Raw genomic sequence first — 26,677 nt, forward strand, 5'->3', positions numbered from 1 at the left:
ACCTCAAGTATGGGGCTGCGCTTTCCTCCCCTTGTAAGGAAATCTCCTATGGAGGCTGCAGAGAATCAATAAGAAAACCTCAATAATAAACACGGAGGTTCATCAGACTGAAATTATCAAAAGCCAATGCAGCTTTACTGCACTTTATGTCCATTTAATAAAATCTGCTTTTCATCTCCCTCTGAAGGCACATGATCCCAGTGATTGAAAGCAGGCCAGGAGAAGCCGGAATGAAAAACCTGCCATAGGTTCGGGACAAACTCCAGTACAGGCAAGTTAGGTGCTGATTAGAGACCGTAAACACTTGAACAGAAATAAGAGGGTGAGCTAAGGTGCTGCAAAATCCATTGCACGTAGGAACCACAGAGGAAGGTGAACTGCAAACTGATACAAGGCTCCGTCCAACACCCGATGGCCATAGCAGGGCTTCTCCACATACCATTTGATACAGAGGCAGGACTAGGGACTTGTTCTTAAGCCAACGTTTAGGCAGAGCAAGGATCTTGACGCATTTCAGCTTTGTGTCACTTCTGACTGCTTTGTTGACAATTGGTGTGGTGAGATCAAAGCAAGGCAGCGACAAGAAGATGACCCAGGTCCTCATTTTTTTATTCCGGCATTAAATGAAAATCTGTAAGACCTACATATACCCAGGAAGCATATACTTTCTAGAAATTTTGAAATTACAAGCTAGTTAGAGAAAAAATGTATAGTAAGATGATTTTGGACATCCAAGGGAAAAACCCGATTCCCACAAGTGCTGTCTTTATACATTACATATCAAATCCAAGAAATAAAAGGAATGGATCCATATTCTTTTTTAATTTGGTAATCAAATGGTTAGGCTTTACAATACATTATCACTGGCATGTTGGGAAAGGGATGCTAGTAAGATCTATTTCAGACTTGCCTAACTTTTCATAAGAGTTAGCAAACAATGTTGATTGACAGAATTCAGTTAATTAGAGGCAGGTTTTAAGGATCACAGACCCGCCTTCAACAGGGAAGTTAATCTTAGTTAATGCCTTAATTGATTGCAAAAATAAACTGTCAGAAAGAAACAAAACCTCCTCCCAGAAATCCCCCAAACACTTCAAATTCTTCTACTTGCAGCAATGTACATGGACTCGGTATTTAGAGCTTTTGAATCTGCCCAGGAAATCTAAATTTATGACATTTTGACAGACTGTGGCTATTTTGAAATATAAAAGTAAGACACGAATGTTTCTTGAATTAAATCATTGTGTTTTTGTGGGTGAGATTCAGGATCTCTGGAGTCACCCACCTACACTGAGATGTCTGCAAAGCAGTTGTCTTCATGTGAGAAAAAAAATAATCAGCTCTAATATTGAGATCCAGACAGCGGAGCTGAGGAAAGACCAACCTTCTGGAGTTTCAAGTGGAGAAAAAAGTAGGGAAAAGTTACAATCTGGTAGCCTGGATGGTGAATTTTAAAAAAAGCACAGCTCTGTTTGCTGTTATTTCTTAGATTTGGGACATAATCCTGCTCTGATTTAAGTCATGGGAGTTTTGCTATTGACTTCAGAGGGACCAGAATCAGGCACTTTGTCTGCTCCAGACCTGACTGTTTTATTTGGAAATATAACTTTTTAAAACACACACTTTTCTCTTAAAATGCTACAAAGTAGAGCAAGTAATTACATTAGGCTCTACCTGAAGCCCCAGAGAATTAATACGAAGGCTGCTTGGCTCTTGCCAACTTTCACTATTACAATTTTACTAGCACCATATGCAGTACTACCTTACCTGCTTGTTTCACTTAGTAAAGTCATTGGGGGTTTTTTGGGTGTGTTTTTTTGGTTTGTTTTGAAAGGAACTTGCAATATCCACCAACAAAAGCTCCAGGGAGTTAGGACCAGCTCGGTGGCCCATATGGTCTTAGTATCAAAGAAATCAGAGATGGAACAGGTCTGTTTGCTCAGCCACGCTGTCCGTTTTGCAAATGTGTGAGAGTTGGCTCAGGAAAAAATGCTCTTTTGGGTGGTGTCTGTTGCTTGCTGTCATGCAGAGAAACTGTGACGTCAGATTTCCGGTGTTATTTTGAGCATCCCTGTGGCCAAAAAGGACAAGAGCCGCGAGGTAGGTAGAGGACTGGCTGTGTCAGCTTTGAGACTGTAGAAAGATTGGGGACCGTTTTCTGAGGACAGCCGAGAAAGTGTTTCTGCAGAGGAGAGTTTTCACCAGAAAAAGCTAATCCTGTGATTCTCGTGACTACTTACAATGCAGGAAAAGAACTGAATGCAAATTATACGTACAAGGCTTCACATAAAGACCAAAGTGGAGCTCATTCTCCGACAGAGAGATCAGTCACCACTGGACTTGAAAATAAGACGGCAACTTGCTGGGAGTTTGGAAGACCAATGACTCTTGCAGCTCTCTCAGGCTTACCCAGAAAGGACCTTCTGCTGTGCTGTGCTGGGGAGATGGACTTCAGCCTCGCCTGTGGCAGGCCATGCAGTGGCAATGTAAGCAGTCACACCCACAACAGTCCTATTTTTCTTTCACCCTAGTGAAAACGCCCTGCAGTCAAGTTAATGAGGCATTTGGCTCTGACAACGTCCTTTGAGACTGTTGTACTTCGCAGGGTTGGAGAAGCCTGATAGACCTCCTATCTCTGCTATCTCTGAGCATGGTAAATGGACAAGGACCTGGCATGCCTCCTTTGAGGGCTGAGCAGTGTAAGCTGCACAAAGGGCAACCTGTAAGCTTTTTTAGCCCTAAGGATTGTCAACTGTGAGGTGGGCAAATAAGAGGGTCTGGGAGTCCATCTGGTGTCAGGAGGAAGCAGTGTTAGATGCAACAGGGAGGTAGGGAGCTGGAAAGGGCTCGAAAGGGAAGGCAAAGGTGGTAAACTCAAGGAAGTTTCAAGTTGTTCCTCAGAGTTGGGTTTGGTGATTGAGTATGGTGTATGGATAACTTCTGCCCACTAAACAGAAGATTTACTGTATCGAAGAGCTCCATCATTAGGGTCCAACTTAGTTCAGGCTGTCACAAAACAAGGTTTTGTCTTCAGAAGACAACTTGTATTGGCTACGCCTAGAGTCAGAGAGAAAAATCAAAGGATTTGTGATGAAAGGTTAAAGGCGTGAAATTGAAGGTGCAGCTTTCATCCTTATTTGGAGTCTCCTACAGGTTAGCCCACAATGAGTTTGAGGGAGGTTACTGCCAGTGTGCTACCTTGCGATGCGCAAGTACATTGAGCTACTGTACGATGCGAGTACACTGACTACTACAAGGCACAACCATGTGGAGGTCAGACATTTGTGGCTTTAAGACACTGGGTAGCTAAGGCTGAGAGGTTTTGTTGCAAACTTGTTTCTGAACCGCAGCATAGCCTAATGCACGCTTACGAGTAGGAGCTAGGCTGGAACCAGCCATCAGGAGCCAGGATCTGGCAGAGCTGCCCTCTCCCTCTGACTGGGTGAACTGATTGATGGTTTGGGACATGCTTCTTTCTTGCTCTGGGGAAAAGGACCACAGAATCACAGAAATGTTGGTTGCATGGAACTGCTGGAGGTCACCTAGTCCAATCTTCTGTTGAAGCTGGACTTCCACAAACATTTTACCATTAAGTCAGCCCTTATCTAGCCAAGTTATAAAAAGCCTCCAAAGAAGGAGACACCATAACCTCTCTGGAGCACCTGGTAGAGAATGTTTTCCTAACAGCCAGCCTGAACCTCCTCATCTGCCGTATGTGGCCATTGCCCCTTGTTACGTCCTCCAGCACCACCAAGAAGAGTTTGGTTCTGTCACATTTGTACCTGCTCTTGAGGCAGTTGCAGGCTGCTGTTCCATAACTCTTTGGCCTCTTCTTCACTGGCCAAAACAAGCCCAGCTTCCTCCACCTCTCTCACACTGTACCTGCACTCTAGGCCCTGGACCACAGTGGCAGCCCCCAGGCCTGACCTCTGCAGTTTGTCCACATCTGCCTTGAAGTGGGGGGGTCCCAAAACAGGATGCTGTACTCCAGCTGTGGATGCACCAGTGCTGGGAAGGGGGAGGGGCAGTGAAGGTGCCCATTCTTTCAGCCTCAGCCTCATTTTGGGGGCCAATGCATGGTGAGGCACCAACATGCCTCCATCCATGTCCCCACCACTGGCTGTCAAAGGGGTCTAAACAGTTGATGTAAATGAGGAGAAACAGGGCAGTTTCAGTTACAGCTAAAGCTTTGGTGTCAAAGTACCAGAGAGCCCTCGCCTCAGGATCTGCATATAATTAGCCATGCTTATTCACTAAATCAGAGCAGTGCCCAACTTAACGTACTCTTGTTCCTCGAGTTCATGTTTCAGTGTAAGACTTACCAAAACATAGTTTTATATGCTAATTTCCTTATAGTAAACCCCTTACTGTATGTCATTCATCAATACCAAGCGGTGTACATGTAAGAGTAGGCTAATATTCTGTATATATTACCAATTTTATGAGTTCAAGAATTACAATGTGCTTGCTTTATTTAGGTGGTAAACTTTTTTAATGAGTCTGGAGGGTCCTTTACATAAAAGTAGTGACTCTGGCTTGGAATCTCTTTCCATGTTTATTAGAAATGTGTTTTACTTTACCGTGAAAAAAGCCAAGGAAACATGCAGCCTTAAAGTCTAATGAAGTAGTTACTCATGCAGTCAAAGTTCATAAATTTTAAATACATTTAATTTATAAATTGAAAACATAGCTTGCACTGGCTTTTGCAAGATTATTGCTTGCCACAGGGGTTTTAGGATAGTTGCCGGGCCATGCTTGTTACCTCTTTCCTTTCAAGGCCAAGACTGGATCATCATGATTTGCTCACATTCATTCTGATGTTTCTATTTAAAAAAAAAAAAAAAAAAAAAAAAAAATCAGAAAGAGAGCTCTTTAAAATATTAAAAATCATAACCCAGTCAGCAGCCTCTTTGTTCTCAACTCAGATAAGATTTGCTTTTGAGCTGACACTTTAATAGAGAGCTCTTTCTTGTGGTGAGAAACCCTTTGTCCCTCTGGAGACCTCTTTTCTGAGGTAATTGTGGAGCACAGTCCCTGCAGTGGCAGTCTGAGCTGGTTTCCAGTCTCACACCAATAAAAGCTCAGTGCCAGCCTGGGTTAGGAGCCCAGCTCCCAGGGAGAGGGAATTTGGGGAAGGGGGAAAATCGAGATGCCAGCTCCCCACTTTTGCCCTCTGCAGTCCTCAGGTTGCTCATCCATCCCTCGTGAGCAACTCTGGCTGCACAAGCTCTGACATAATTTGTCCTACTTGCAAAGTGGTCTCGGGTACAAAACATGCCATAGGGATTCCTGGCATTCGGCGGTGCTCTGCCTGCATCAGGAGGAGGCGAGAGGAGGGTGCCAGCCTTATGCCAGCTGGGATTTCCACAAGACGCCCCACTGGGCACCCTCCCTCGTGCCAGTGCTGCATCGAAGTGAGCTGGCAGCTAGCCAATGACTGCGGGATTGCTCCTTGTTGACTCAGTCACAGGAGGTCAGTTCTGGAGCTTCAAATAACTTTATCTGGATGTTTTAGAAATGGAAATGTGCCTATGATAAGGGAAAGCATCAAGCCCACAATACCTAGAATAGTGGTGTTGGTATTTAACTGTTGCATCTTTAGATTTATATGGACAATACACCTAAGCTTCTTTTAGCAATATAGCGATGCAGCTGAAGAAAAAGGGATAGTAGGGCTCACCCTCCCTGCTTTCATGCCCCCAAACTTGTCAATTATACCGGAACCATTTCAGAAAGATATTTCTCTCACCTGGACATGCCACAACATCCCTCGCCTGGGTACTCACTGAGTCCCCACACTTAAAAAGATTTTTCCTACCTATAACTCACATAAGGGGCACTGCTGCGTGGCTTATCCGGACAACTCCATCCTCAGCTGTGCAGGCATCACCAAGGAATTCTGCAAAAGGCAGCTGCGAGATGATGCCTTCCCAATAACCGATGCACTTCCCTGCTCTGCCCCACCGCTCCTCCCATCTCCTCCCTCCCTGAGCCCCATAGTCCCCATGTTGCTGCCAAGCCAGCGGCACACGCCAGGCCCGGCCAGCACGGGAAGCGGGGCCAGTAATTGGAAAGGGGAATTGCAAAGCACCAAAGCTTATCAACAGGCAGCAGGGGAGAGTTCGGCAGCCATCCTCAGGGACCCAGCCCGAGGTCTGGAGTGGGTTGGCAGCCTTTTGCTTGGTGGCATGGGGCGGACACACATGGCTGCTCCGCTCAGAGCAGGCACCGTTGTGATTGAAGCAGGGGGACGACTCATCGACTGGTGCAGCCTCCTCTTTCTGCCAAGGCTGCCGAGGCCGGAGAGCAGCACAAGAGCAGGAAACCAGCGTGGCACAGTGCTCAAGGTGGTTTCAGGGTAGCCTTAGGCACAGCTTCTTGGCGTCTGAAGTGCCACCAAGTGCCATCCCTGTGCGCCCAGAAGTAGCAGCTATTTTCTCATGTATCTTTTACTCATTAACTGAAGAGTCTAAATATAGCCCCAACGAGCACTAGCAAGAGATGTTGATGGCCCTCTGTGGTCGGGTCTTCGCTGCCTGCCTACCTGCAGCACTGGCTTTCTGCACCAGATCCTTCACTTTGCCAGTGCCATTTCAGGTGCCTTCTGCTCTCAGCCCTGGGGCAGACAGACAATTTACATTACAGGTTGCTTCTACACATGCAGGAAAAGCATGCAGCCCGAGGAATGGAGCCAGCTCCTCCCATGCTCCTGCCAGCTCGCCGTGCTTTGTGCAGTCCTCCCCTCCATCCCCACGCCGACTCCTGACCAGATGATATCACTACTGTCTGGAAGTTCAGATAAACCAGGTTCTTGGTGCGGCCAACATGGGTAAAACTCAGGAGTTCAAAGCCTGGCTTTTTTTGCAGGAGTTGTTCTCACTCATTACCCAGGATGAGTCCATCGAGAGCTCCCCAGTCCCAGCATAGGGAGGATTTAATCTTACTAGGGAGGTAAAATGGAAAGTATTGCCTTTGCTGGGGGCTGGGAAACTTTCAGAATGTATCAGGAATATCTGATATGTCCATAGTCTGTGTTTCTGACTTCAGCCTAGGCTTGATGCCAGGTAGTAGTATCTCCACAGCTGCCAACCACTCACTAACCCTTCACTCGGCAATTCATTCAAAATAGTAGGCAAATGGAGAAAAGGGAAGGCACCTCATGCCCCTCTGTGGATTTTAGGCTACACCCCAGCTGTAGCTTCTGCGGGAGTTACATGTGTCCATCGCTTTTCCCAGTTCCACAAGAGTTGAAAAAGATGGTCAAGGGAGAAAAATCAAATGCATATTTGCACTTCGTCTGACAAAGTTTATAGATGTTTAAAGGTTTGTTGCCATATTCTAGATAAAGGAATATGGTTGTGACCTCTTGCATGTTGAAATATGATGTCACTTGTCAGCTTATTATTGATTTCATTTTTTGTCCATTCCTAACAAAACAGGCTTTCCAATGCAGTAAAAAATCCAGGTAGTCTCCAAAGCTCCTCGGAGGAGCAGCCTACCATGAAACTTTGTAATCTTTCTATGGGAATTCCTCATCTTATCTGTCTCAGTGCGACCTCCTTGGAATAAGTGGAAGACCACACTTCCTTTCACTTTGAATTCCTTCTGTCAAAATACTTGAGGCAGCACAGCATTTTTTAGAGAGATAAAAGCTTGTAAGTGGCACGATATCCTCATCAGAAGTAATCTGCCTTTTAATGAATGGCCTCCCATCCTCGCTTGCCCACAGAGAATTTTTCTCGGTAGCTGGAAATCTAACTCTCCATTTCTTCTCTCGGGATAACAGTACGAGAAAAAAAGATGCCAGTGAGCAAATATTTGATGGTGAAGCCAAAGTAATCATGTTCTTTTGAGACAAAACTCTTTACTTACAGCTGAGTAGACAGAGATTAAGTTATAACTAATCTGGGCTCCTTGCCAATTCGTCCCCATCTGCTTGTTGGGAGCAAATGCTTCATTATTTGCCTCAGTGAGGGAGCAAAGAGCAGGAGAGGGGGCAGCAGGCCATGGTCATGCCCTCCCGCAGGTGCTTCCCTACCCACAGGAGCTGCTCTTGCCTGGGACCTCCAGCATTAATGCTCAATGCTAGTGACAGATAAAGGGCCAGGGCTGGCTTGCACTTGGTGGGCACCATTCAGGAAAAAACATCTGAACAGAAGAGAAATGCATGAAGATGGATATGTGAGGCTTAAGAAAAAAAAAAAGGTGGGTGTGGGAAATCAAGAAAGTCAAGAAGAAACTCTCTACCAGGTGCTCCAGAAAGGTGGTGGCAGCTCCTTACTTGGAGGCTTTTCACACCTTGGCTGGATAAAGGCGTGGCTGACTTAACGGTACAACACTGGTGGTAGTCCTGCTTCGAGTGCGGTCATCTCCAGGGTCCCATCCAACCAACATTTCCATGCTACTATGATCTCATTTCTTTATGTAAAAATTACCAACATAGGTACTGGCCTACTTCACTAGCATGGATGAAATTTCAGAGAAGTTGCAAAGAATCAAGGCAACACTCGATACACAAGTAGACACGTAACTCACTGCAATCCAAACATGTCACCCAACTCAGAGCAATGAATGCACGGGTTGCATATTCAGCTGCATGTATTTTCTATTCAGCCAGATCACACAAATATAATTATGTCCTTTATGAAGCCCTTCCCACTGCACCAGAGGTGCCGAGGCACTAGCAAACTCAACTGTTGATTGTCTGTAATTGCTTCCAGATTCACCACTCTTGCAGGCCAAGGCACCACAGATTGCTCTTTTTTTTTTTTTTTTTTTTTTTTGGCTTGTGAAAGTCCTGGAGCCCACAATGTGCTCCAAACACAAATACAGCGCTAAGAGGCTCTGCGGTCCATACAAATCCACAGGCTGCACTGAAAGTCTTCATAAAGGACATAATTTAATTTAGGATGACGATGTTCTGCTCATTACAAAGTCATAGTATTTAGGAGATGGCCTAATCTGAAAAAAAAAAAAAAAAAAAAAAAAGCTGACTTGCAAAAATCTTGGCCCTGGCAGACTTTGCGTTGTGTTGCCTTTCCAGTTTCTCAGTGGCACTGCACTGTATTTCCTGCTCATCCAAATCCAAGAACGGCAAACGAACACCTCTTTCTGAGCAGTGCAAAGTAACCTTTGCACACCTGCCCGCCACATGGGAGTGTTTGTAGATGATTTTCACTATAAGTATCCTGAGATTTGCCTTGTTAGCAAACTCACACAGCTGGTGAGATTCTTTTTGCTACAGCCTCTATTTTCTGCTCCTGCCTGTCAGTGCAGTGATCATGTATAGCATGGCAGGTGATCCTCCCAAGGAATGTAGTGTAACTTCCAGGGAGAAAAGGTCACCAAGAGAGCCATCATCTTTTCACCAGAACTTCCCAAGCATTTCTGTCTCTATGTAAATAACATGCATGGATTTTTTTCACATCTGATCAACCTTCCTCCCATCAATCGTAAATTAAAGGAGCAATGTTGTGTTTATCTGTAATCTACATAACCTTATTATCTTCGTTGAGATATGGAAGACATAAGACAGATTGTAATTTGAAATTTCCAGCATTGGTCTGTCTCACAATGAATAAAGAATAATAGAGGTAATAATTCTCCTAGCTGATGTTTTACATCAACTTTTGACATCCTAATCCCATTGATATTGTTAATTTAATTAAGTTTTAGACTAACCTCCATCCTGTTACTGCTTGGGACGTAATGACAAAAATTTTTAAAGCATGTGAAGTAATGTTGCCACCGAGCCGAAGGGCTCCGGAGCGGCGGGTGGCGCCGGGGGCCCCTTCCCGAAGCGGCAGAACCGCGGCCAGACCGAGGCGGCAGAAGCGCCGGGAGCGAGAGGGCGCCCCAGCCCGCCCCCCCAGGGAGGGGAGCGCGAGCTCCTGGCGGGGTCCGCTCGGACTCGCCGTGGGCGGGGACAGGAGCGGCGGCGGCCAATCCCCTCGCAGGGCAGAGCGGCCCCGGGGAGCGCGGGCCCGGCCGTTGGGGCGGCGGTTGGCGCGGGCGGGGCGGGCAGGGCAGGCGGGCGGGCAGGGCGCAGTCCCTCTCCTCACTCAACTCGTGGCCATCGCCCTCCCAGAACAGGACCCAGCCACGGTTCCCACTCGGCCTAAAGCCCCCGCCGGCAGCAATGTGTCGACCCAGGCGGAGAGAGATGGGTGGAGCCGCACCCTGCCAGCCCTGAGGCCAAGGCAGCAGGTGGAGGCTCCACAAGCAGCAGAGGATCCCCTGCCCTCTTGCCGCCAGGCAGAAGGAGGGGACCTAAGAGACTGGAGGGGCAATGGAAGCAGGTCCCTGCTGAGGGCAGCAGGCGAATCCCCTCCCGGCCTCCCTCACCTTCCCAGTTGCCCCTGCACAACAGAAATGGGGCTCTAGAAGTTGAGGGCCAGGCAGATGAGGAGGCAGATGAAGGTCCCTCCAGGGAGCTGCCTAGGGAGAGTCAGTCAGCCCCGCGCATTGTGACTGCCTCTGTTAAGAAAAAAAAGGAGTATAATTGTCGTAGATGATTCCCTTCTGAGGGGAGCGGTGGGCCCAATATGCCGTCCCGATCCATCCCACAGGGAAGTCTGCTGCCTCCCTGAGGCCTGGGTTAGAGATGTCACTAGGAAACTCCCAGGTCTGGTACAGCCCTCTGATTATTACCTGATATCGGTTATGCAGGTTGGTAGTGACAACGTTGCAGAGTAAAGTCCAAAGTTGATCAAAAGGGACTTCAGGGCACTGGGGCGATTGCTGAAAGGATCAGGAGCACAGGTTGTGTTTTCCTCAGTCCCTTCAGTGGCAGGGAAGAACACTGAAAGGAACAGGAAAACACACCTGATTAACACTCAGAGGCTGGTGTCATCACCGGAATTCTGGTTTTTATGATCGTGGAGAAGTTTACATGGCACGGGGCCTGCTGGTGACAGATGGAGTTCAGCTTTCTAGAAAGCGGAAAAGAATTCTCACACCTGGGTTGGCCCGGCTCATCGAGAAGGCTTTAAACTAGGTTTGAAGGGGGAAGGGGACAAAGCAAGGCCCACCAGTGATGAACCTAGGGGTGGCATGCCAGTGCTGGGGGTGGAATCGATAGATCAGCTCAAGTGCATCTACACCAATGCACACAGCGTTGGCAACAAACCGGAGGAGCTGGAAGCCATTGTACAGCAGGATAGCTATGACTTGGTCGCCATCACAGAAACATGGTGGGATGACTGTCATGCCTGCAGTGCTGCAATGGATGGCTATAAGCTCTTCAGAAGGGATAGGCAAGGCAGGAGAGGCGGTGGGGTGACTTTGTACGTTAGGGAGCATTTCAGTTATGTAGAGCTTAACAATTGTGAGGACAAGGCCAAGTGCTTATGGGTAAGGATGAGGGGGAAGGCCAGCGAGGCAGATCTGCTGGGAGTCTGTTATAGACCACCCAACGAGGATGAAGAGGCAGATGACATATTCTGCAAGTGGCTGGTGAAAGTCTCACAATCATTACCCCCTGTCCTCGTGGGGGACTTCACCTTACCAGATGTCTGCCGGAAATACAACACAGCAGAGAGGAAACAGTCCAGGAGGTTCCTGGAGTGTGTGGAAGAGAACTTCCTGACACAGCTGGTAAGGGAGCCTACCAGGGGAGATGCCTCACTTGACCTACTGTTTACAAACAGAGAAGGACTGGTGGGACATGTGGTGGTCAGAGGCTGTCTTGGGCTTAGCGACTATGAAATGATAGAGTTCTGTATTCTTGGTCAAGTAAGGAGGACAGTCAGCAAAACCACAACCATGGACTTGCAGAGGGCTGACTTTGGGCTGTCCAGGACAGGTCGAGAGAGTCCCTAGGGAGACAGTCCTGAAGGGCAAGGGGGTCCAGGAAGGCTGGACATTCTTCAAGAAAGAAGACTTAAAGGCGCAGGAGCAGGCTATCCCTGTGTGCCAGAAGACAAACTGGCAGGGAAGACAACCGGCCTGGCTCAACAGGGAGCTTTTTCTGGGAATCAGGGAGAAAAGGAGGGTTTACCACTCTTGGAAGAAGGGGCAGGCAACTCAAGAAGAGTACAGAGATCTCGTTAAGTCATGCAGAGGGAAAATTAGAGAGGCAAAAGCCCAACTAGAAATCAGGCTGGCCACTGTTGTGAGAGACAACAAAAAATGTTTCTACAAATACATTAACAACAAAAAGAGAACTGAGGAGAACCTCCATCCTGTATTGGATGTGAGGGGGGAACATTGTCACCAAGGATGAGGAAAAGGCTGAGGTACTTAATGCCTTCTTTGCCTCAGTCTTTAATAGTCAGACAAGCTATCCTCAAGGAAATCAGCCCCCTGAGCTGGAAGACAGGAACAGAGAGCAGAATAAACCCCCCATAGTTCAGGAGGAAGGAGTTAATGTCCTGCTTTGGCACCTGGACATTGACAAGTCTATGGGGCCAGAGGGGATCCACCTGAGGGTACTGAGGGAGCTGGCAGAGGAGCTGGCCAAACCACTCTCCATCATTTATCAGAAGTCCTGGTTAACAGGGGAGGTCCCAGATGACTGGAGGCTTGCCAGTGTGACACCCATCTACAAGAAGGGCTGGAAGGAGGATCCAAGGAACTACAGGCCTGTCAGCCTGACCTCAGGGCCGGAGAAGATTATGGAGCAGTTCATCTTGAGGGTGCTCACATGGCATGTGCAGGACAACCAGGGACTCGGGCCCAGCCATCGTGGGTTCATGAAAGGCAGGTCCTGCTTAACCGACCCAATCTTCTTCTATGACCAGGGGACCCGCCTAGTCAATGAGGGGAAGGCTGTGGATGTCATCGACCTGGACTTCAGTAAAGCCTTTGACACCATCTCCCACAGCATTCTCCTAGGAAAGCCGGCGGCTCATGGCCTAGACAGGTGCACTCCAAGCTGGGTTAGAAATTGGCTGGATGGCCGAGCAGAGAGTTGTGGTGAATGGGGTTAAATCCAGCTGGCGGCCGGTCACAAGCGGTGTCCCCCAGGGCTCAGTTTTGGGGCCAGTCTTGTTTAACATCTTTATCGATGATCTGGATGAGGGGATTGAGTGCTCCCTCGGTCAGTTTGCAAGTACACCAAGTTTGGTCTGAGTGTTGATCTGCTTGAGGGTAGGGAGGATCTGTAGAGGGATCTGGACAGGCTGGATTGATGGGCTGAGGCCGATTGCATGAGGTTTAACAAGGCCAAGTGGTGGGTCCTGCACTTGGGTCATCACAACCCCATGCAGCGCTACAGGCTTGGGGATGAGTGGCTGGAAAGCTGCCTGTCAGAAAAGGACCTGGGGGTGCTGGTCAACAGCCGGCTGAACATGAGCCAGCAGTGTGCCCAGGGGGCCAAGAAGGCCAACAGCATCCTGGCCTGTATCAGCAATAGTGTGGCCAGCAGGAGTTGGGAAGTGATCGTGCCCCTGTACTTGGCACTGGTGAGGCAGCACCTCAAATCCTGTGTGCAGGTTTGGGCCCCTCCCTACAAGAAGGACATTGAGGTGCTGGAGCGTGTCCAGAGAAGGGCAATGAAGCTGGTGAAGGGCCTGGAGAACAGGTCTTGTGAGGAGTGGCTGAGGGAACTGGGGTTGTTTAGTCTGGAGAAGAGGAGGCTGAGGGGGAGACCTTACTGCTGTCTACAAGCTACCTGAGAGGAGGTTGTAGAGAGGTGGGTGTTGTTCTCTTCTCCCAAGTATCAAGCGATAGGACAAGAGGAAGAGGCCTCAAGTTGCACCAGGGGAGGTTTAGATTGGGCATTAGGACGAATTTCTTTACTGAAAGAGTGGTCAAGCATTGGAACAGGCTGCCCAGGGAAGTGGTGCAGTCACTGTCCCTGGAGGTATTTAAAAGACATGTAGATGTGGTGCTTGGGGACATGGTTTATTGGGCATGGAGGGATTAGGTAGATGGTTGGACTTGATGATCTTAGAGGTCTCTTCCAACCTAATGATTCTATGGTAATGCTTCAGCAGAGATCTTGCACAAAAATCAATAGTAGGACCCCTGGCTCATGGTGCATTCCTTCCCCTGAATTATCTAAGCGCTCCTAACAAGTCACTTTGCAAAGGGCGATGGAGTCACCTAAGAAAGTTTAATTGCAAATGAAGACAAAAACCATTATTAAACCAGTTTGTGGGTGGGAGCTGGTAAAAATACCTCTTGTAGTCTACTCATTAGAAAAACGCACCTCTTGATATTTTTTAACCATTCAAATTCAGGTACTTAGAGACCCCACCCACTAGAATATAAAAGGGAACTTCATTATGGGAGGAGTTGCAGCAGGTTTGCTTGGTTTTTTCCCTTATTTGAGAAAACAAAAAGCTTCATGCAAAGGATCTTAATACTTTTGTCAGCATAGGGCAGGTTTGTATTTTCTGACCTGGCAAATCAGGTGCTATTTACAGTCACACACCGTTGCTGCAAAGACAAAGGCATTTGCATGAGACTACTCAATATATTGTATTGTGTTGGGTTTTTATTTTGGACCCTTTTTTGTTATTCTCAGAGGAAAAAAAAGTTACCCCATTTTGTGCCGTCTTCCCTCTCCACACCTCTTTCTTCCTCTTCTGTCTTCCACATGCTTGCCTGATCCCCTGCCTCCCTTTTACTCCACTTTACAGTAGGTTATTGAAGTCCACATGTCCCTACTTTGCCCATGAGCCCTTCCCGCGGGGCCGCAGCTCCCCAGAACCCCCCAGCGCGGGTCCCTCCCGGGGCTGCCGCCCTCCCCCCGACGGGCGGCTCCAGCGCGGGCTGCCTCGGAGTCGCGGCTGCTCCGGGCCCGGTCCCTGCTCCTCCGGCCCGGGGCCCTCCGCAGGCTGCAGGCCAACCTCTGGGCCACCGCTGGGCTCCAGGGGCTGCAGGGGCTCAGCCGCCACCCCAGCGTGGGCCGCGGGGGACCCTCTGCTCCGGCACAGCTCCCCCTCTCCTTCCTCACTGACCGGGGTGTCCGCAGGGCTGTTTCTCTCCCATCCCCCTCCTCTCTTCTGCTCACCAACAAAGCCAGATGAACAAAGAACTCCCTCAACAGGTTCTTTAACTCTTAAATAGTTATTCTCAGAGGTGCCGATTGGTCTGGCCTTGGCCAGAGGCGGGTCCGAAATTGGGGGAGCTTCTTGAAGACTCTTACAGGAGCCACCTCTGTAGCCTGCTCCCCTGCTACCAAACCCCCTACCAAAACCCTGCCAGACACCAAAGCACAACAGGCGGCCTGCCTGCAAGCCACCTTTTACACCGTCTTTTTGACTGCCAGGTCATCTTCCTAGACGGCCACACTGGCCTCTCCCTGTGCTTGCTGGGAGCCTCCTGCATCAGGGCGGTTTTTCATCCCATCTTTGGCACCTCTTTTAGGAGCCGACAGTTCTCCCGGGCTCCCTTTTCCATTAAAATTCCTTTCCACAAGACTGCATTTACCAATTCTTTGAGCGGGTTGAAGTCTTCTCATTTAAGTTCATTAGTTCATTGCTTTCGCCCCCTCCTCTCTTGAAACTTCAGAGCTCTGCTGATTTGTGATCTTTTCCACCCAGATCGCCTTCCTCCAGCAGCAGCCTCTCAACCAGTTTTCCCACGTTAACCAGCAGCAAACTGCAACCCACCAGGTACAGCTGCGTACGCCTCACGTCACTGAAACAAAAAGCCGCTCTTTATTCCCAAAACTTTAGGGACGGGCTGCACCGTGTGGTCGCCTCCTGAACTCATATCTAGGGCAGTTTCTGCTGCTGTGGGATGTATCCTACGGGAGGTATAGGCGTCACTTCCCCATGTCTCCTGCTGCACACAGGCACCTGGTTCAAGGTAGCTTGCAGCGGCTGAAGCAGGATGCTTGTGGCTCTGCAATCAGCCTCCTAGTCTCCACACAAGCAGTACTCCTAGGAGCTGGGAGCCAGCTCAAATGCTTCAGCCTTGTGCTGTCCCCCACTCCCCATAAGCCCTAAGGTGTAACTGGCTGGCAAGAGATGGGTCTGTGAACTTTAAAGCTGTGTCAACATTCCTGTCCCTGAATCACTGGGCTTCTTTCCCTAGTAACAGGCAGTCAGATGTTCAGATGTGGTTACTGATTTTCCATGGTTCTTATCTTGGATGCTGAATTTCTCTCTGAAGTCAAGGGAAGTGGCATCAGACCCAGCAACACTGAAAGTCACACACAGGCTGTCTTAAGAAAGGGAAAAAAACCCACCAAAAAACCAAATCCCACAAAAATCAAGGCATATAAATCTGAAATGCAGACTTCAGAAAAACAGGAAAAAAAGAATTTTTGCCTGAATTTCTCCCAGAAGCATCCACTATGATTCTCTGTTAGACTGAAGATCAAGAAAATTATCTTTTCATTTTAACTGCATCATCTTACATAGTATTTTAAACGTAGCATTAGTCACCATAATTTTTCACTTCTAATTGTAAAGTTCTTTTACTTCTTTTACTTCTAAGTGCAAAGGTTAAAAGAGCAAAGTAAAGCTCTTTTCAGGGTCAAATTCCCCCAGAATTAGAGGGCTGGGTGCACTGAATTACCATTGTTTAACACACATCCTGCTTCTTATCACTCTCAGCCCTGCTTTTGCTTTTCTGCAGCCATTTATTACCTTCTTTCCTTTCCCCACTTTCCATTTCAGGCTGCCAAGGAGAGAGCAGAGTCCGACTCACACAATGAAATGCTTCACCTGTGGAGCCTGCTGAGAGCGAAATTGATAAAGGACAGCACCGGCCCAGGCAATTTCACTCACAGCGGGCACTTGCAGGTAAAGCACTACCATAAAATGGAGCAAGGTTACTCACCCGCCGCCTCCCAGCACAAGTCACCAGCTGATAGCTGCTTCTTTCACGACCTTTTCGCCCATCTCCTGCCAGGCACTGCTTGCTCTGAACCCGGCGCAAGAGGCAGGAGTCGGCCATGTAGACTGGGGTTTGCTAGCAGGAGGGTGAGCCCAGGGAAGTGCTCCAAAGCTTGAACACTCAGCTGAAGCGTGGCTGGCCACAGGACCGCTGGAGGCCTTCCTGAGGCCACCTTCCCACTGGTGACATCCTGGGGAGGATGCCCGCAGTCCCACCCACCTCACCGTTGGTCAACAGTCTCACAGAGTGTCACCACTGCAGCCACCTGATGGGACAAAGGCAACTTGCAGCTGTTTCTGTAGCATCTGATAAGAGTGCCAGCCTGATGCTCGGCGTAATTTATAAGAACCTATACGTCATTTTAGCTGGTGGCTCCCACGGATCTGTTTCAGCACAGGTTAGGTCCCAAGGGGTAGGGACACTATCACTCCAGCATCGCTTTGTCCCAGTCCTGTTTTCTCTGTTACTTGAAAATGTCGTGTATTAGAGGACACCTTTTCACCAGCTCGGGATTTTTTTATTTTGATAGGAATATTCCTCAGAGATTGACTGACACTGGGGCTGAGATTTTTCCCTCAGACAGGTTAGTGTAAGCAGTAGTCACGAGAGAAGCCTGGTGATGCAGAGTAGGGAAACTGGCCTCTGCCCTCTACCCCTTTCTTCAATACTGGGAGTAGGGGATGAAAATTAAAAGCTCCAGATTTGAAACAAATAAAGATATTTTTCTTACACAATTCATAGTTTATTTGTTAAGTGAAGATATACTATGTCATAACAGATAATTATTTTTTTTTAAATCTAAAAAGGCCTAAGCCTTTAAGGAGAGCAGTCATATTTGCAGTTAGATCACACTGATAAAGCAGGATAAAAAGTTACAACAGATCAACTTTCTCATACTTCAGGGCATAAAATTCCAGGAACTGAAGGGATTATTGAGAAACTCACCTTCTAAATAGTGCTGCTTATGGAGTGCTCTATAGTCCTTGTTAGAGACTTAAATACCAGGCGGTGCCAGACATCTGGTAGAGCAATTCCTGCAGTACTGGTGGGGGGAAATCGTTATGACAAATACTCTTTCTATGAGTCGAAAAATACCCTACATACCGTTTACAAAATCCAAGGACTGCAATTAAGACCTAAGAAGCACAGTGCAAACTCAATGTACATGAACACTCGGCTCCTAATTTGGCACATAATTTCCAACTGAAATTAGTGGAAAAATAGGAGTCTCAAAAGGATTTAACTGCCTCAATACCTTCACAGTTCTTGTCTAAATTTCCAGCAGCCGCAACCCAAATCAGTTCTGCAGCCTTTACTGCCTCGTTCCGGAAGGCTTCCCATAATCTGAATTTCATAAACGTGATTTGCTTTACAATGGTGCAAAATTCACCACCAGGTACTGGACTTGGGTAAAGACATTTGTCAATGAATGCGGCTGATTGCATGTGTGAATGCGGCTGATTGCATGTGTGAATACGTCATGGCACAGAAGGATGCAGGGTGAGGACAGAGTACTTGAGAAATGTGACCACAGATGGTGTCTCTGTGTGTGCGCGTGCGTGTGTGTGTGTGTGTATTCCCACTTACAGGCTAGAATCATTTTGATTCAGATTATTACACAAAATTTTTCTTCTGCGCCCCCCCCCCCCCATCTAGTTTAACTTTTGTCAAATATCCTGAACAGTCTCTTCTTGAAGGAAAATAAAATACAGATTCTTCTTTTCCTAGTTGACAAAAAGCAGGGATCACCAAGAGTGATATTTAGTGCTTGAAAATTTGGATAAGCTTGGTATTTAAGCTTACAGTGAAACTCTTAATTACTGACCATGCTCACTGCTGAACAGGTAACCAGCTCAACTGATTTGGGGCTGATAGAACTGTAAAAAGAAAGCATTCTCCTTTGTTTTGCCCACAAACATATTCCTGTATAAACGTTTGTTTCTTCCCAGTCCCTAACATTGGTACTAACGTGAATAGCCATTACATTATTACACACTGAGGGCTGAACAAACTAATTGGTGCAGCCAGAACCAGACTTGCTCCAAACATGGGAGACGTGGGCCAGGCAGGCAGCAATCTTCCCACGCTTTCTTTGGTACTGGTTTAAAATTCACCAGGGACCTCACAGAAACCTTACCTATCGCAACTGCTGAAAAGAGTCATAAATGCAGCTGCTCCCAAGACCGTGCTACCTGGTGCCACGTGCCCCATCTCCCTCCTGGAGTAGTCTGGTTTGTGTTTGCTGCAAGGCATCGCCGCGTCCCTCTTGCCACACTCATTTCTCCGAAGGCTCTGCCCCATTGGTTAGGCAAAAGAGTTGGCCCAGTTGAATTTAACCTTAAATATACAGTGATGGCTGTATACTCATCTCAGCATTTTCTTTTTAGATATAATGCAGTAGCGTTTTTTTATCTGACAGAGCTCTTTGCCTATTTTAGTCAGTCAGTCCTTTTTTTAATTTGGCGAGTCAGGTTTGCACATTTGCAAACTGATTACACATTTCTAGCACCATATGAAATAGTGGGGAAAAGGACATAGGCTTCTATAGCCTGAAAGGATTTGTGTTAAATATTAATTTAAAGCTGGTCATAAAGTCATGTGAGGTGCTGGATCTAATGCCAGCAGAAACATTTTTTTTAAAAAAAAAAAAAAGCCCCCAAACCAAACAGACATGCAAGTCATAAACCCAAAGACAGCAATGGCACAATCAGATGACTTTCTACACGCTGCATGACTAGTCTGAACGCTGCACTGTTTACTCAGGTAGCGAATTGGCTGCTGTTCAAGAGGATATGCTTTCCCTGGAACGCTGTGGCTCTACTTTGACCCGAAGGAGAAGCACACCTCACACGCCACCAAGCCCTGCAGAGCATTCACAGGCTGCAGCCTGGCTGCTGCAATGGTCCTGAGCTGCAGGACGCCAACACCCACCCACCGGAGCACTGTGCCTTGGGAGAGGGGGAGGGAAAACAGCAGGATCTTTGCTCCGGTGCCTCACAGATGATGCTGCCATCCATCTGCATGGGCTTGGGGGTGCTCATGCCATGCCTCCACTCCCACCGGTAACGTGGTCAATGGCGCGTTGCTATGGTCAAGGAAGCTTTAGATCCACAACAGGACTAGGACACTCGATGTGCTTGACTTCCACTGCAGGCATAGAGCCGTAACCCTGCCCTCTGTCATCCCTCTGAGGAGGCACACAGCCCGCTCTGTTTTCGGGCTCAAAGGTCCCTAAAGGCTGTCTTCTGATCACTCACAGAAGTACCTCGTGCTCAGCTGGACTGCATCGCCCAAATCTCCTCAGGCCAAAGCAGCATCGATCTTCACCAACCACAATCCTTCACCTGTTTCATCTGCAAGATGTTCTCTGACGCACTTGATGCACCTGCTGGGGGGGAAATTGTTACCAGCAATCATCATTAGTACAGCCACCTGGGACTTTAATTCAACTTCCACCTCCACCTGATAAGATCCACACCCACACTTCTCGCTTTCTAGAAAAATGACCAAGCTACCGGTCCAGGGGCTACTTAACAGTAGGGGATTTCCCCCAAATACAAAAGTTGCCATTAAGTTACTAGTACCGGTTGAATTGGGAGAGAAAAAGAGCGTGCTCGCTTACAAAACTCTGTATTTTAGTTGTTAGGGGAATTCATCTGTAAGAAGGGAGATGTGGGTTCCGGGCTGCAAACACATAAGTTTATATTAAACACTAAAAAAAAAAGGTGAAATGACTACTAGCAGTAAACTGGATGTTACGTGTATCCAGTTAACACCCTAAACATTGTGCAGCAGGGTATTATTCCATTCTTTTGGTACTAAAACCACACACTGAAGTGTAACGTATGGCTGTAAAACCCGTAGCAGGGGAATCTTAGCTGTGTGCTTGCACCCTCCGCAGCAAGGATTATTTATTTCACAGCAAGTGGAACAGCCCGACAGCTTGGCTGCTAAGGCACTATAGCGAGGAAAGCGGGTTTCAGTGCCCTCAGGCAAGGGAGGGAATATGCTGGGAGAGGGCACTAGCCACTGAGGTGTAGGATAGAAGCAACTTTTAAGAGTTTATTTCTGAAATGAAGAACTAAATTATGAGAGCTGTGAATCCCCCCAAAGAAGGAGGCACCCCTCGCAGCCCAGATGTAAGCAGTAAAAGGTGAGAACCACACCATGAACAGCAACAGTTATTCACAACCCTTTCTGATAACAAAAAGAGCAGTAACATTTTTCAAGGAGTGACACTTATTTTCCCAGCAGTTTCTGACCCCTTTATATTCTTGTCTTTAGATTTTCTTATCACAGATTTTCTCTGGGAAAATCCCAGGCTGTTCTTTCACTTTAGCTTCTGTTGGTTCCTTAATGTCTGAAACAGTAATTTTTCCTGTGTTTTGCTTCACAGTCTTGCATAACCTTAGAATTTCTGATGATAAAACTTGTCATACTTGTTCTTCTGGTACTAAAACCACACCCCCTGAATTGTAACCTATGGCTGTAAAACCTGTAGCCTGGGAATCTAAGAGACAAATTAGCAAGAAAATTCCCACTGAAGTTCTCATTAAATTAGAGAAGATGGGTTTTGTCCAGGCTGAAATTGGATCTCAAGGAGCACGGCCATTTCTGGGATTATAACCCATGGTTATAGCTGCCCCCAAAGAGTTGCCATATTGAATTAATAACACAACCTACGAACTGTTTTTCCATGTCACCTTTGTAAAGCAGAGAGGAGGCAGCATCATAGCATACGGCATCACATCCACTGCCATGCTGCTTGGACCAGCTGGCAGAGCACCCCTTAAATTCGTTCTGAGTCAGCAGGTTTTATGGTCACAAAGGCAGAGCAAGACAAGGGGTTTAAGCAGATCAGAAAGCACACCGCAGCTGCTACTCATCGCGCAGCTCTTGGAGTGTTCTCAAGGAAGATGAGGATTAAATGGGCAAAGGCTTTTAAATATTCTCTCATGTGAAGGAATGGAATTAGGCCCACAGAAGTAATTTGCTTGGAATATTAACCTGGGAAATGGGAGATACGTTTGAACTCCCTTGTGGCAGAAGAGAAACTGAACTTGGGTCATTTACAACCTGATTACCCTAACCATGAGTAATTTTAAATAAAAAGAGGGAACTGGGATTTCTTCTCCAGCTGCGCTTGTCACAGGGCTTGATCTTATAATTGTGCTCTTGGGATATCTACAGGATGAGACAAGTAAGAATTAGCCCTAGGAAGGAGAAAGGTAGATGAACAACTTAAATTTTAAATATATAGAGAGTTCAAAAGTAACTAATGTATATAACATACTACAAATTAAAATGCATTTATCTAGAACTAAGAACAGCTTATGTAATGTAGAAAAAATATAAAAATACATTAAAATAACCTTACCTAAGGACCTCAGTACAAGAAAGGTATGGACTCACTTGAGCAGGTCCAGAGGAGGGCCATAAAGAGGATCAGGGGACTGCAGCACCTCCCCTGCGTGCACAGGCTGAGAGAGTTGAGGGTGTTCAGCCTGGAGAAGAGGTCCAAGGAGACCTTGTAGTGGCCTTAAAGGGGACCTGCAGGAAAGGTGGAGGCCATCTTTTTAGCAGGGCCTGTTGCGATAGGACAAGGAGTAACAGTTTAAAACTAAAGGAGGGCAGATTTAGATTAGATGTAAGGAAAAAAAATTTTATAATGAGGTTGGTGAAACACTGGAACAGGCTGCCCAGAGAGGTGGTAGAAGCCCCATCCCTGGAAACATTCAAGGTCACGTCAGACAGAGCTCTGAGCAACCCCATCTGGCTAAAGGTGTCCCTGCTCACTGCAGGGGGTTGGACTAAGTGACCTTTAAAGGTCCCTTCCAACCCAAACTATTCTGTGATTCTGCGATTACACTGTGTGGCCGAGGCGCTCAGGCGCTCAACCTTGTCCCTGCCCAGACACTGTGTGAATTACCCTGCCTGGAGCCCCCCCCCCGCCCCGCCCCGCCATAGGCAGGCTGGCACTGTAGCTGGGTATCACCGATTGTGTCCTTGGGCACCAGTACATCGTCCTGTGGGATACAGGCCGGGCACCCCTTTGGACAGCCCCGCTCATTCCTCACCGCCGGGACTAGCAACACCTTTGCTGCCTAAAGACCTTGGCTGTATATAAGGTTGTGTGAGCAACAGGCATATCCCTCCTAACCCTGTAATAAATAGAAGAAAGGCAATCAAAGATGTTGTGAGATTCAAGGAAATTAGTAGAAACGCTGCAATGTTTATCAATACAGTTTTTCATAGAGGCTGTTGTTTGTTTGGAGTTTCTGAAGCTCCACAAACCCGAACTGATGGAAAATATTAGGAAGAAGGGAAAGGTAAAATGAGAACCTGAGCAATGTCCTCTCCTACATTACTGAAAGAACAGACTTTATGCCCGCCCCCACTATAGGGTGGGGGGCTGTGGGGTGTGTATTTTTTGTCGGTAGATCGTGCCACCCGACTGCAGCCACGAGTGACAGGGCGGGCACGCGGATCCGGGTGGTTCCGGGCATTTTGCTGCAGCGCATGGGCACCGCAGCCAACACCTCTCCGTCCGTCTGTCTCCTCCCCGGCTCCGCTCGGCCGGCGGTAGGTTCAACTTGCAAACCGGGAGAGTTGTCCCTAGCGGAACCCTTGATAATTTAAAAAAACAAACAAACAAACAAAAAAGCCGCACAAAATATATTTTAAAGAGAGCGAGGACGGCCGGCCAGCCGCGAAGCCGGCAGAGCCTGACCGGGAGCGGGGCCAGGCCTCGCCGGGACACCCCGGGCGGCGGTCCCAAACGGCCGCTCCCATCGCCCGTGGACATTCCCCCATCGTCCCTCGGCGGCCGGGGCGGCCCCTCGCGCTCTCGGGGGGGCCGGGCCCGGTGGGGAGGGGAGGGAGGCTTCCCCCGACCGCGGTGGCGGTCCCCTCCCTTCGCCGCTCCCACGGAGGGCGCCGCGCTCCCATGGCAACCGGGGCAGGCGGGGCGCTACCCCGGAAGCGAACGCTCCGAGGCCCGTACCGGCTCGTGGCGTGCGCCGGCCCCGCCTCCTCCCGCTCGTCCGACGGTCCGAGCGGGCTGACGTGTCGCGCGCGCGAGAAGCCGGAAGTGGCGGCCGTCAGGGCGGGGGCAAAGGCGAGCCGAGCCGCGACCGTTGCCGCCACCGGCGCGCGCGCGCTCGAGGCGCCTAGGGACCCACCCGCCGCAGGCCGCCGCACGCCCCCGCCCCGGCTCGTGCCGCCGCCGCCGCCCTCTCCGCGCCCCGCCATGGCTCTGCGGCGGCTCATCATCGCTGCGGCGCTGGCGGCGGCCGCGCCCCCCGCCGCCGCCTTCTACCTGCCGGGCCTGGCGCCCGTCAACTTCTGCGAGGCCGACAAGGAGAAGCCCGAGTGCAAGGTGAGCCGGGGGCCGGGCCCGCCGCGGCGCACGGGGAGGCCGCGGCCCTGAGGCCCGGCTTGCTGCGCGGCCTGGCTGTTACCCTGCTGCTGTGGGGCTCGGGGGCGGGGGCGTTGTAGGCGCCTCGTTACAACGTAGCGGCCGTCCCCGGTGGCCCAGGGGCCGTTGCTGCGGGGACTTGGAGCGCGTTTCGGTTCCCAGGGGAGTCGCCGGTGGTGAAGTGCCCGCGGTCCCTCGCAGGGAAGGAAAGGGCTGTCGGACATCTCAGGAGTTACGGGCGCGTTGCGAAAATGGGAAGCCCGGCTGCTTCTCTCTCGGGCCCTTTTAAGTAGTTGCTGGAAAGCTGCGGCTAGTGACAGGTCGTACGGGGGTGTGTGTGTGTTTCTTGGCAGCAGCTGATGGCTGCAAGCAGACAGAAAATTAACGCAAGTGTGTAGTGACACTTTCCTTGCGGTGTCTTCCTGGCTGCACGAACCCGAAGCGTAGGGGCTGCTAGGCCCCAGAGTCACAACTGAAGCTTAAACTTATTTTCATGCCTACATGAGTGACAAGCAAAGTTCACCTAACCAAGTTGCTTATTTGTGAGGATGTTGGCTGGTGGGGAGTCTGTACTTAAAATAGTCTTTACTCCTCTGGGTGAGCTGTTTGCTGTTCCTGTGATTGGAAATTATGCCAGACAGTGCTTTAAGACTTGAATGAGAAAATTCAAGACCAATCGCTTTTAGGATCCGTTGTCTTACTACTGTTGAAAGTGGCTGTCTCGCACTTTCTGATCTCAGCCTATGTATTACATGAATCACTGGACCATGATTCTTCAGAGGAAGAGTCTATTTAAACTGTATGCTTTTGGTAAACACCTTGCGCTGACTTTATCCATTTACTGTCATGAATCAGTAGAGCAGGTAATAAGCCAAATGCAAAATGAAGGCGTAGTTGCTATGAATGTCTTTTCCTTTCCTTAAGTGGATTGTTCCATTCAGCCAAATCTTGCACCTGACACCTAACCCACAGCTGTGGATTTTTTCACTCTTGTTTCCACGCTGCTTCTGCTGTAGCAGTAAAACGTTCTATGGACATTCATTTATAGGGTCATAGAATCGGTGTTCAGAAGTGACTTCAGGAGGTCACATAATCCAGCCTCATGCTTGAAGCAGGAACGTTGCCAACACTAGGTGAGCTCAGCTCTAACTTTGTTTAAGCAAGCCTTGAAAACATCCAAGCATGGAGCATCTATCACCTCCCTGGGTGACAAACCAGGTTGCCTGCTGTCTTTTATAACCAACGTGAGACACTTATGGGGTGATCTTTGTCAGATGTTCCTGTATTTTTTTTTTTTTCCCATAAAAGGTGTACAAAACATTTGTCTCCTTACCCTGAGAATTTATCATTTTGTAAATGTGTGGTGAGGTGCTTAGGTAATGTAAATCTACCACCAGTGGCTAGCTGAACATTTTAGGATAACCTCAACAGCTGTATTATTGCAAAAATCTGTTTCTGAAATTAGCCACCTCTTACGTTCCTCTACCTCATTCCAGCCAGTTTACATACCAAGTGAGACATAGGCATATGGAGAAGTCTGAATTGCTCTTCACATCTAATTCTCTCCATGTAGTCTGCAAACAAATGTAGTCTGGTGAGGAGAAAAAATATGTGATCAGATAATTGCTATATCATAATATTTGCATAAGTGGGTAAAACTAAGCTTCCCTGGACAACCTTAATTTTTTAGCATATTCTCGCTGAGTTCTTACAATTGCCACTGTTGATTATGATGTCAGTGACAGTATTATTGCAGAGTTTTCCTCTGCCTTGAGGATTTAGATCCACAGAGCCTATCTCTAAATGGTGCTGTTTATGATGATCTCTGTGGATCTCCTGTCCTCTGCTGGTCAGGTCAGATGAGATGGGATGGGGTGGTTTTAGTGGTGTCTAGCTAGCAGCCCAGGAATGATGAGACTCATGACTTTCCCCCCTTCCTCCAAGCTGTCTGCTAATCTGCTTGGGCAAACTCAGTTTGGCTACTTTTCCTGTTTCTGGTTGGAATATCATCAGAAATGGAACATGATCTGTGCAGACTTAAATAGTAACTCTTGCCTCAACATTAAGAATCCTGACTCAGTTTAAAAAAAACCCACTGGTGACTCCAAAGGGAACGTGCTGTTGTATGGGAAATTGTTCATCAAAGATGCTGATCTACAGTAACACCTGTACTTCTTGTGGAAAATCGGAGCATTTGGGTAAGTCTCCTGCTTCGACGAAAACCATCTAATCTAAGGCCGTGGTTCTGTGGCCAGCTGAGGTAGTTTCATTCCCTGCTGCAGGAAGTGAGAGATTTCATTCCTGTCTTCCTCTGGGCAATGTGTTCCTGTCTTCTGCGTCGTCCCAGCTGTGTTACTTCTTAAATCCTTCTTTGAGCTTATTAACGTGACAGGGAACTATCCAACTTTTTGCCAGGCTAGTCTTTTGCCATGTTAGTGAGTTGAAGGGGCTTGCAGGTTTATGACA

The 26,677-nt window shown here is 48.3% G+C and overlaps 1 protein-coding gene across 1 annotated transcript in view; it reads left to right on the top strand.

Moving 5' to 3' along the window:
- Positions 1-24,043: 24,043 nt before the first annotated feature.
- The window catches only part of TM9SF2 (transmembrane 9 superfamily member 2), a 28,053-nt gene continuing 25,419 nt past the window's right edge, over positions 24,044-26,677 (top strand). The window contains exon 1 of the mRNA XM_086482054.1: positions 24,044-24,172. Within this exon, the coding sequence (XP_086338180.1) occupies positions 24,044-24,172 (129 nt within the window). The remainder of the gene's footprint in view (positions 24,173-26,677) is intronic.

This window comes from Leptosomus discolor, chromosome 1 (genome assembly GCF_034619465.1).
Source record: "Leptosomus discolor isolate bLepDis1 chromosome 1, bLepDis1.hap2, whole genome shotgun sequence".
Classification (NCBI taxonomy): domain Eukaryota; kingdom Metazoa; phylum Chordata; class Aves; order Leptosomiformes; family Leptosomidae; genus Leptosomus; species Leptosomus discolor.